We start from the raw sequence: 12110 nt of genomic DNA on the forward strand, positions 1-12110 counted from the left end.
TAGGGTCCGGAAAAGCACACACACACAGAACTGCTACCGGAGGAGTAGAAGGATTGAGTTATCTGGTTATCGGGAAAAGCTGAATAGACTGATGAAGGCTACGGTGAATGGGACGCAGTGCTGTGTACGGATTTCGTGTGGATTGTCGGGTCCATTTGAATCCCACAGGGGGCTTCGTCAGGGTGATGGTCTCTCCTGCCTGCTATTTAACATTGCGCTACGAGTCTTATGAATCGAGCGGATATCAACACGCGGAGTACGATTTTCAACAAATCCAGTCAATTCGTTTGCTTTCCTGATGAGATGCCCAACAAACAATTTTGTTGATTTATAGCTTGTTGAGCTGCTATTAGGTGGGTTTTGGCGGAACTAAAGTTTAATCAGTCATTATACACTAAAACGGGAAGCAGCGAGGATTGGTCTACAGATAAATACGTCTGAAACGAAGTTTATGCTAGCCGGCGGAACCGACCGACATCGTCGGCGATGAGTTCGAGGTAGTCGACATGTTTGTCCATGTTGACTCACTGCTAACTGAGAAGAATGATACCAGCCGTGAGACTCGGAGGCGCACTATCAGCGGAAGTCGCGCCTGCTATGGGCTCAACAAGCAATAAATCCCCGTGCAAAGTGTGCTTGTACAAAACGCTCATAAGACCGGTTGGGCATGAAAAGTGAACAGTGCTCAAGGAGAACTTGCGAGTGCTCGGAGTTTCCGAACGACGGGTACTAAGGACGATCTTTGGCGGTGTGCAGGAGAACGGAATATGGAGGCGGAGGGTGAACCTCGCGCACTGGCGAACCCACCCAATAACAACAACAGCTAATTAAGTTTCAATTCAACCAAAATCCGCCTAATAGTAGCTTAACAAGCTATAAATCAACGAAATTGTTTGCTGGGTAGTACCTACATATTCAAAGGTGGCTAAAGCTGGACAGACACGCTGGGCAGGACATGTTTCAAGAATACCGGACAACTACCCTGCAAAGATGATCTTTACCTCGAATCCGGTAGGAAGAAGACGACCAGGAGCACAGCGGGCAAGATGGGTAGACCAGGTGGTGCAAGATTTGGCTGGGAGTACACAGCGCCCCAAGAATTGGAGAGCGGCAGCCAATAACCGAGTGAATTGGAAAAACTCAGTTAATCAGGCCATATCATCATGACGGAATGCCAAACAAATAAATAATAAATAAATAAACAATAGTACCGCTTTTTTGCACGCCAGTTCTCCGTTATACACCTTCCAAGGCAATGTTAAACAACAGGTTCATAAGACTGTCACCTTGCTTCAGGTCGTCCAACGTCACGTTCGGCTGGGAGGCCGTCCCTTCCAGCTGTTAGAAGTCGACTTCACAACAAAGCCTGCTCTCGTTAGATTAGTCTTGTCGACGAGGATACGTGCGTTACAAATGTTGAGGTAGAATAATTGGGCGATACATTCGACGGTCGCAAAAAAAGAAACAAGTATATTACGAGGGACAATACAATCTATATTTATTTATTCAACTTCTCTTACACCGAAACATGTTGCAGAGAACGTCGTTCTGAACATAAACGTTTGTTAACCATAAATGAATACCATTAATTGTATATTTTCTAGCAGAATAAATGAAAAGACGCATTTAGTACTTTCAGGATCACTTAGCCTAAATGATAATGTCCACATGTTACGTTTAACGCAAAGATTCAAACGATTTAGAAATACAATTAATAATTGCTGGTACCAAAAACATGCCAGGCTGACCGAAAATGAACAATCAAAATGTTCAACTAAAAGTTCGTTGGTATTTAAAGTAAAGGGAAAATCGAACGTACATTTAAAATATTTTGCTGCAATTACATCAAGAAAAATAAAATTTCTTCTAAATATTTAATAACATTGGTTGTAATGCTACTCTTAACCAACTTTTATGCAAATGCTACTGTTAGCACTAATCTGTTATGGTTCATTTTATTAAAAGTCACTTGTGTGTGATGCGATTCTTCTACTTTACAAATCATCATCTTCGTCCCAATCGCCTAGCAACGAACTAACAACTTCCTTCGATTTGATTTTGTCTTCTTCGCTTTTCGGCTCCTCCCTTTCTGGTACAGTTTTATCTGCATCTGCCACTGATTCTTTCTCATCGGTTTCTTCCGTTTTGCATGCAGATTTTTCCGATTGTTCAGATTTTTTCACCAACTCCGCCTTGCTATCCTGACTCTTTTCTACATCCGACTCATTCACAGACACTTCAGCTTCACTATCTGCGGCTACTATCACTACCTGAGTGCCGCTATTATTGAGGCTGTCGTCTACAGTACCGACGGTGTTATCCGCACTTGGAGTTTCTAATGATTCCTTCTCTACCGGTTCGTTTTTCTTTGCACCCACCACTTTCTCCAACTTTTTCTCTAGATCTGCGTCCGAATCGTTTTCGTTAAATTTTGTTTCATTATTCCACTCGTCTAGCAGCTGTCCTATATCTTCTTCTTTGATTTTACCTTCCTCTTTCTCAGTTTTTACTTCTTTTTTGCGAATAGGGGAAGATTTTTTCTCAGTCACCTTTTCCTCTGTTTTCTCTTCGGTCGCCGTTGGCTGCTCTTCTGTATCTTCAGACCAATCCCCTTCTAGCTCCGATATGAGTTTTTGCTTTTCCCGTTCCTTGGCTGCCTTCTCTGCGTCTTCGGAATTTTTAGATTCATCTGCTTCTTCATCGACATCCTCTTCCTCATCCTCTACCTCCTCGTGATCTTCCAGTTGGCTGTGCGATCGGTCCTGCTCGAGTGATTCGTTCGCACTAGTGACGGACTTTGCCTTTTCATCTACTGACATGTCTTGACTGCACTCGGTATAGACGTCATTAGCTTTTTCTGAAGGCTGCGTGGAGACCTGAGACGTATCGTCTTCGGTTGCCGCTGCGCTTTTAGTTCCGGCATCTTCCGTGGCAACCTCTTCCTCGTGCACATCTGATCCAACTGGTATTACTGAGCTTGTAGTTGTAGTGATAGTGTTAGTTGTAGTCACTAGTTGGCTGTCTGTTGGCTGACTGTACATAACGACGATGTTAGTGTCTTGTCCGGCAGGAACTGAGGCAGCATTCATCAGCTGAGAACCATCGGCTAACTGTATTCCGGGACCACCAATGAAGCTGTCATCGTTGAGGACCATCACCACGTTGCCACCTAGGAATGAGATGGAAAGGATTAGTATATTTTAAACTCACGAGAACCTGTGAACATGCTACAACATGACTTGCCGGTAAAAATGAATATGTGATGCAGCTAATGTTAGGCGAAATTTTTTAAAAATTTATCAATCAATTAGGGCGCTTAGGCACAAGAAGTTTTTTCTATTATAGTTAGCTAAAGACACGTTCCTAGCTTGTGAGGCGGGGTCAAAACGAATGACCGAATCAACATCGGGTTCGATTCCCGATCAGGTCAAGGATCTTTTCGAGCTGCAAATTTTCTCGACTCAGCACTCAGCAACAATACACCGTATTGTTGTACTTATCCTACAACATGCAAAATGTGGCGCAAACAATATCGATAACGAATTCTCTCAACTAATCTAGTTCATCGAGACCGTATTAGCTGCCAGGCTAGCATGCGATATTGATATTGTAAACAATCAGCGTTAACGATGAAGTAAGCGTAAGCGATGAAGTGAGGTTGTACTAATAACAAAACCTAGGATTCCGGCTTTTTATCAGGACTAGCAACAAAAAATGAAAGGCTGGGTATGGTTCGTATTAGTAGTGTTAATTCCTACAGTCATCTACAAACTACAAATAAAAAAAAATCCTTTACCATTTGCGGTGTTCTGTAGTTGCGAAATAATCTCATCCTTCTGGCTCTGCGTAAGCTGCAGCTCCGTTCCATCCTCTGTGATCAGTTTGGTCAGCTGTTCGGATCCTGCCCCGGCAGCCGTGACCGTCGTCGTGGTCCCCGTTTCACCGTGCACCGTTGCCAGTTGATGTTCGATATACTGCTGGCCAGACTGGTGGAAGTTTGGATCCTCGATGACAACGCTGGCACTGTCCACCAGACCGAGACTGGTCGCAATTCCAGACGCTACATTACTGAGAGCTTCTGCTTCCGATGACGGTTCAAGAGTGATCTGCTGAAGCTGAATTTGCGGTTTGCCACCGATTTGCGATACGGTCTGCGCCTGGCTGGGATCGATCACGAACGGTATGGCACTGCTCTTGCTGAATGCAATGTTGGACAGAATTTTTATCTTACTTTCCTGGCTGGAGTTAGGCGTTGGTTCACTTGGTCCTTCATCTTCTTCCTCTACATGGTATTCGTCGTCGGAAAAATCTATTACACCATCTTCGCGTGCTCTGTCCTTATGCAAACTCTTCATATGCTCGTAGAGATCCATCTCCTTGGCGAACACCTTATTGCAATATATGCACTGTTGCAGGTCTCCTCGCTGGTGATTTTCTTCTTCGTGCTTTTGAAGATTGGCTTCATTCATTGCGAAATGGCCACATTCGGAGCACGACGGAAACTTGACGGTGGATTTAATATTGTGCGCTGTTAACCAGTGGTAGAAGAGCTGAGGATTTCGCTGTTCCGCCTTCCATCCGCAGTGTTCGCAAATGCGTGGATCAATTCGTTCTCGATGCTTCACGATCAAATGGTTGCGGAAAGCTTTGTAGCTGGGTATCGAGATAGGGCGACCACCGATACCGCAGCGAAGGCAAAGCCACGGTCCAGTCATGTTTTCTGCGCCTTTGGCGATCAAGGTATGCATCGATTTGGAGTCGATCTTACGCGGCCCTGGTGCGGCTGGTGTCGAAGAGGCCAGTGGATGTTGCTTTATAGCATCGGTAGCCTTGCGAACCATCGACATATCCTGCCTCAGTGGGGTTGCAGTCCGAACTTCCATTTTTAACGGCCCTTGTTTGACTTGAGCCGGCGCTGATGGGGATGTTTTTTGCATGATCTTGAGCTTAATGTTTTTGTTCTTTTTTACCAGATGTGGATATTTTTTCAATACTTCACTTATAATTTTGGCGTGGTCCACGCTACCAGATTCATCTTTGACAGTAATTTGTTTAACTCCTCCCATGTTGGGTGAAGTTTTGGCCTCTTGCTTGATTACAATCTGCTTGGGGCTAGGTTTCATCGTTGACTGCGTCTGCTGTGCCTGTGGTTCGTCGTCATCATCATCGTCGAAGTGTGTATCGTCGGCAATTCCAGGCGAGTCATCATCCTCGGTAGCCATTTGGCTTCGTAATCTGGCTGCTTCTGTAAATTCTTTTACTTCTTCCAGGTTTGGCTTTTTCGCGGCAGGAGCGGACAAAATGGCAGATGCTGGCCGCTTTACTACACTCACATTGGTGTAACCTTTGCGTAATTCTTCGAATGGTTCGTCCTCCTTCTTGATCTGATCGGCCGTTACCAGAGGTTTGCTTTCGTACGATATATCATCGAATTGTCCTTCGAAGGTGTCAGTAGCCGCAGTCTCCTCATATCTAGAAGGACCTGCTCTAGCTTCTTTTCCTGCCCCAAATCTGGTAACAGATTCCGATGAGATTTTAGTGTTTCCATACACAGACACTGGACGTATCGTTGTTTGATGTTTCATAGTTTGACCCGCCGTTCTTATTTGCGGAACCGGCTGTCTCGTATTTCTTGCTGCCGTGCCAGCTGCCTGCAAGGTTACACTACCAGGCGCGACAGCTCTTCCGCGGTTAGGAGCCTGTTTGTTCAACAAAATTGGCTGCCGACCCCCTGGCATTAACCGCGAAGTAGTTTGCTTGTGCGCTTCAAGCAGTTTTAACAATACTGTCATGTTCATGTCTCGCGCCGTTTTCAGCAGCTTATCGTACATATTATACTGGAACTCCAGTGTCCCAGTGTACATGAAATTGACGATAGGAACAATCACATCAGCCTGCAGATCGAGCGGCATGATTAGTACGTCCTCGTACATTTCACATGTGTTTTCCAGCATGTTAAAATAGTCAGTACATGCGCTCAGAACCAGCCGATGAACTTTCAACTGAGAATTGTCGTTAAACTGCAACGTCAGATCACAGTGATCCGTTTTGTTGAAAAAGTTTTGCAATTTTTGCAGGAAAAACACCCCCCAGTTATCCACTTTCACAGACTTTGTTTCGGTAATACGAGTCATTGTGGTTTGCTATTATTCACTTTTCTCTTAATATGTTTCACTTTTTCACAAACTTGTTCACATCAGGATTTCTGTAAGAATAAAAAGGAATCAAATAATAAAAAGGATCAAATTCAAATATTAATTTGTTTTTGTATATCACACAGCTTTGAACGGTCAAATAAGCGTCGGTTTCAACACGACCAAACGATCAACGCAAGTAAACACAACGACCAACACATGCACAAAATGACATTTAAATCATTGCTGTGTTGAGTCGAAGAAAATAGCAGTAAATTTCCCCACGAACAATCCGGAACTTTTACCTAGTTCAAATGTGCCGATTCCAACGATATTCTGGAATCAGCTACGGTTAATACAATATTTCAGGCTCATTCACTGTCCTGTCTGTTATTACGGCTGGATATTTGCTACGTGAAATTAGAAAATAGTAATTTTCACCACCACTACAGCGACCGTCGGATCTCTTATTACCGAACCAAGAGAAAACACAAGCGGCACAGATTTTTTCTAAAGAGGAAACAAATGCGAACCAAATCGAATTTAAACCGCCTTTCTGTCTAGAATCAAAGCCGGATTGCTCTTCAATTGCCACAATGCGTTTGTTTTACTTTCGAAAGTTGCTGTCGATGTTCACAAGCACCACTTTTTGAGCTACACCGCCGTTACCGTCACCAACTCTTCGCTAAACTTGCAGAGACTGATTCTACAATCCAATCTAGCTGCTGTAGCTAAACTTTCCACAAAAACTAAGATGGCGTCGTTCGGAATCGACGTCCGCGGCAGAATTTTACGAGACGAGCATGTCGCTTTCGATGTTGCGTGGAATCGACAGGAAAAAGCTCCCGACAAGTTGGTTAAACAGTTGATCGTTTTTTTAATCGATTACTATGCAAAAGAAGAGAGAGTATCTAGGGTTGGTCAGATGAGAGCTGAGGAACTATTAAAAGCTCTCACAAGAAATTTAAAGTTCTGTATTATATTGGTGGTATTCACCAAATAAAAAAATACTTCAAAATTTCTCTCGCGTAAATGAATGTAAAATTTACCGAACTGTTCCGATTTAATCTATAGTTTGCACAGTTGTGAAGTTTTGATTTGGACACCATATTACGTAATTAGTTCATCATTTAAGACCACACTTGCTTTTGTGTGGTACACAAATTACGTAACACAAAAAGTCTAGATTTCGGACCAGCTATCCCCTATATAAAATAAGTAACGTTCGATAGAACCCTCTACTGCTCTAAAATTACGTAACGCCGCATATCAAAAGTTACTAGAATTACTGTGTAAAGAAATAATAATTAATTACAGAGTGACTCTTTTCGTAATTATGTATTTTAAATTTTTATTCTAGTTAAATGCAGTTTTTCAAACATATACGTTATTTGTTAGTGCCATTTATAAATAGTTTCTGTCGGGTCATGATAAACGAGTAATGAACTTATATCACAAAAATACGGCTCTAATAAACCAAACCAAATTTACAAATAAGTATCGATAACCAAAATATCGATACAAGTGCCGCATTAACTTTTACATTTGTAATGGTATTGGTAATTCAGCACTCATGCAAAACAAGCATCAATCTTGCTGCATACATGATCCACTGACCACTGTACCGTGTATTAAATCTGTAGAAGCCAAAGCCATATTTTTTAGTACTTTTTATCAATTCCGGACTACTTAGTGATAAGGGCGAATCCTTGCTCGTTTTCCTATCTGCTTTCGCCCTTATCACAAAGTAATCCGGAATTATATATACTTTCAGTTATAATGCCAAGCGTTAATACTTCGCTGTTTATTTACACTGTCAAGGAACTGAACTCAAAGTAAACAAACTGACATTTTCGCTTCTAATTACTAACAGCAATGCTACACACCAATTCACTTCTGATTCACTTAATCCTTGACAGCTGGGTTTAAGTCTGGGTAGAACTTTTTGCAAGAATTACAACCTAGTTTTAGCACTTTTCACTTTGAAAAATTTCCCACAAAATCCAGCTCCATCTTTGCGAAGACTGCTTTATTCATTGTAGTCGATATGAGGAAAGCTCGCGCCCGTTCATCGGTGTACTGCAGCAAAAGCTTTAGGAGCGATACGCCGCCGATGAAAAAGTTCTGCAGGATACGGAGAGAAAACCATCGCACGCTATCGGCAAAGTAGATTGCTTTCGTCGAATCAATTGGGAGCTTTTGATTGAGTCGATGCGACAAAGCTTAGACGAGGGGTATGGACAAGTATGTGTTGATGTGAATCACAGAAAACAAACACACCATGTATAAGTAGTAATTTTTGATTATGTCTGGATCTGGTGTGTTTTTCCACACTGTTTTCCACACATGAATCTGGTTTGCAGTTCCTTAAATTCGTTGTCCAATTCCTGTCGAAAAACTACTGTCAGGAAAATTAGGAGTTCTTTTAAAATTCCACTTAGATTCGGTTGTTTAAAGGGACTCAACAAAGATGCGAATTGTTCTGTCATTGAAGTCGAATCTTTTCATAATCTGTTTTGCCCACCTCCCTGACACGTTCGACGCCTGTATTTTTGTATACGTGGGAATGAAATAGCATGTTACACTGCTGTGCTTTACACTGCTATAAACAGCGACATCGATAGATTGGCAACACTGAACGGGAGTGAAGAGCACGTCAGGGCTCGGCATCGAGGGATTCGTCATAATGGGGGTACTGTCAAACTATAGGTAATGAAATTACGGTGTCAGGGACAGGGATACCAAATGTGCAGATTTGTCTGCAAAACGCAGATTTTCGGAGTCCGTGTGCAGATATTTATTGATTTGCACATATTTGCAGTTTTCCATGGTTTCTGCAGATTTTTGTCAGAGTCTCCTTATATTTGCGCAGATATTCTTAAAATGTGTGCAGATTTTTACAGACTTTTGCCTGCGCGAGCGAAATTTTTTCGGATCATGGGTAGATTTTTTTCAGATTTCGAGCACATTTTTCCGGTTTTTCGAGCAGTTGCAGACATTTTTCAAAAACATCTGGCATCTCTGTTCAGGGGGGTGGTTTTGCCAATTCGACGTAAAAGTGTCGACAAAAACGTTTGAATAAATGCTTCATTTCTGTTTTCAACTTATTTTGAGCTTCTTCGGCCTCGATTACGTACTCTTCAGTGCACTCAATTCTTAAAATGATTAGTAAAAAGATTTCTGCTTCCTCATATATTTCACAAAATGAGTCCTTTTGAGTTTGAATGTTTCGATTAACTTTGTTCACGGTAGGTAATTCGCTATGTGCATAATGAATTTGAAGAAAGTTGTAAACAACCGGTGGTTTGAATAGCATGCTAAAAATAATATATGTTTAATATCCAGTGATTGTTCAGAAAAATGGCAGGTATATACATCTAAAGAAAGTTTCATACCATCAGATTTCCATATTAGTGAAAAAAAGACTTCACTATATGTTCATATATTGAAAATGCTAATGGCGTACTCGGCGCCAATCGAAATTAGAGCTTATCCCAAATGAACACTTTACTGTTAAAATAGCACTTACTGCTGCAAATAAATGTTTGTTGTTAGAAATGGGTTTTATTGTAATGTGAAATTGAAAAAAGCCCCACAATGCTGCGCCCTTGAGAAAACGTTATGTTTGCTTTGTGTTATTTCAAACCTCCGACGACGAGAGTACGACCAAAATGGAAGTAAAAATAAATTGAGTGAGCATACTCGAAAATATGCAGCAGGAGGAACATAATTGATAGCGGAGGGAGACCGTATTTACCAGGCAAGCCATTTACTATTAGTCGGTATGAAAGCTACACAACATGACGGATAATTGGTTTTCGCGTCATGCTTAAAGTCATCTGCTCCGAAATCAGATCCGCACATAATAAGCACGAATTCAAAAACTGGGACCTAACGCCGCTGTAAAGCCGGGTTAGGTAGATGCAAGCATGTAATGGCTTTACTGTAGTATATTTTGAAGTAAGTATGACAAGTAATGTCGTTTCTTCACATGATCGTTATTCTCATGATACAGTAGTTCTCCATCCGTCGCATTTCTCTGCATTACGGATGTTCAACAAAAATGGGGTAGGACATGTACAAGGCTACCCGATTGTCTGATTTTTGCTGCAAAGTACAAAAAATAGAACTAAGTCATTGAATCGCGTAATGCCCTTAAAATGTTTAATGACCCAACCGTAAAATATTATGTAAATCCTGATATCATCCTAATAATCATATGTTGTTCAACAAAAGTAGTATCGGTTTAGTTATTGGAATTTCTAGTTCGAGGTGGTTTGAAATTCGACAAGCTGTTTGATTCCTGTCATGATTCGCATGGATTGCGAAGAACATTTTCAGCTCAAAAAATAACTCTAAATTTCCTGCTACAACACTTTAGAGCATCAACCAGCGCGTAGTAGATGGGTGCATGATTTTTTTGGACTTTAAATCAAGAATTTTTTGGATACGCATGAATTCAAAGCATCGCTTCGGGCTTCCAGAAAGAGGTGTTCTACTTAAGAAGGGAAATTTTCTCATGCGTTACTGGTGCAAAGTGCTAACGAATGACATGTACATTTGATACTAATCAATTCTGGCCAGTCGTTTTAAAAAATCCAAATCACCTAAGGGGCCATCCACATACCACGTGGACCGATTTTTAACGATTTTGACCCCCCCCCCTCCCCCTCCGTAGACAACTGCCCATATAAATTCTAAAAAAATTGTATGGACCATGGACATTAGCCAACCCCCCCGCCCCCAAAGCTGTCCACGTGGTATGTGGATGGCCCCTAATTGTTTCTGCTACCATAAAAGATCAAAACAATGGTAGCAGCGGCCCGAATCTTACAACAAAAATTGTTTCTGCCCAGTTTTCTATCTTTGTTTTGCATAACATTTAAAGCATATATTTAGATAAATGACGATAATTTTCGTCATCAAAGCAGGTCGTTTTGATGTGCAAATAGCATGATCAGTATACAATTCGGATATACTTTCGACATTCAATAGAGATTTTAGAGTGGATTTTACCTAAAACAGTTTTCCAAGTTTAGATCACGTACTTCACTAACAAACTTCTTCGAATAAATATGTATTTTGAGTACCTCAAAGTTTGTATCTGTTGCATCTATGATACACCATCCTACCCTTTATGACTAGTTTGATGCTTTTTTAAATTTCACATTTAAATTAAAATAAAAGTTTTTTATGTGTTTTGATCACATCTTCAACAGTAGAATCCATCCATCTAAATTTCACTGATATGCTGGACATCTATTGGCTCTTCATCTTGTGAAAACATGTTATGTATAAAGAAACAAGTACTGAAGACATCATTATTTTTGATGAGCTTTTTTAAACTGCTTAAAATTGTGATGTGTTTGAATTGTTGTTTGATCCTGCTTTGGCGTGCGCTTCACTAAGTAATACAAATCAAAATTCTCTTAACTGATAGGTTTCTAAACGAAGAAGATTCTGAAGATGTCGGAAAAATATCGTTGAGCATGTGTAAAAGTTCTACAATTGTCGCAAGTCAACGAAATCTTCTCGGTTCGTATGAGGTAATCATAGGCTACACTGTTACTTATTACTTTCAGAAATAAAACTACTTCCATCTTTGAATTTTGAAAGTTTCAATTCCTGTGTTTCAGTTTCTCCGCCTGCTTCCCTCACGAGCTTTTCTGAAGAACCTTTTGGAGTGATTAGTTTTTTATAGTATATAGCGAATTTTTTATTAATTTCGCCATGTTTACTACGTCGAGAAGCACAGAAAAGTAATAATCAGCGCAGGGATGTTTAAAACCTATTTTAGGAGGCGTTTCCAGATTACAACCTAGCAAGCTTATCGCTGCGATGGTTATTCTTGTTCCATCGAATGTGCTTGATACCATTGTAACGCCTACCTCGTGCGAGTTTCAAAACGTTTCCAACCAGGTCTTTTTTCTGTTCTGCATTCATTTTATCAATAGGACACCTGAAAAAATGTCCAAT

General features: G+C 41.0%; 1 protein-coding gene across 3 annotated transcripts; it reads right to left on the reverse strand.

Moving 5' to 3' along the window:
- Positions 1-1473: 1473 nt before the first annotated feature.
- Positions 1474-8166, reverse strand: LOC129730603 (centrosome-associated zinc finger protein CP190). Of its 3 annotated transcripts, none has more exons than XM_055690060.1 (3): positions 8021-8166; positions 3797-6205; positions 1474-3169 (listed from the first exon to the last, which is right to left on the reverse strand). In XM_055690060.1, exons 2-3 carry the CDS (start codon positions 6132-6134, stop codon positions 1995-1997), a joined length of 3513 nt encoding a protein of 1170 aa, XP_055546035.1. In that variant the 5' UTR covers positions 6135-6205; positions 8021-8166; the 3' UTR covers positions 1474-1994. The 3 variants fall into 3 exon arrangements, with proteins under 3 accessions (XP_055546035.1, XP_055546034.1, XP_055546033.1); XM_055690059.1 differs by lacking the exon at positions 8021-8166 and adding an exon at positions 6746-6956; XM_055690058.1 differs by lacking the exon at positions 8021-8166 and adding an exon at positions 6440-6956.
- Between the last annotated feature and the right edge of the window lie 3944 nt (positions 8167-12110).

Source organism: Wyeomyia smithii, chromosome 3 (assembly GCF_029784165.1).
Source record: "Wyeomyia smithii strain HCP4-BCI-WySm-NY-G18 chromosome 3, ASM2978416v1, whole genome shotgun sequence".
Taxonomy (NCBI): domain Eukaryota; kingdom Metazoa; phylum Arthropoda; class Insecta; order Diptera; family Culicidae; genus Wyeomyia; species Wyeomyia smithii.

Bases quoted from the DNA above. Each gene is read 5' to 3' on its own strand.
- LOC129730603 (XM_055690060.1), bottom strand. From the start codon at position 6,134: ATGACTCGTATTACCGAAACAAAGTCTGTGAAAGTGGATAACTGGGGG. The intron at 3,170-3,796 runs GTAAAGGATTTT...TCTCATTCCTAG, and splicing joins ACTACAGAACACCGCAAATG to GTGGCAACGTGGTGATGGTC.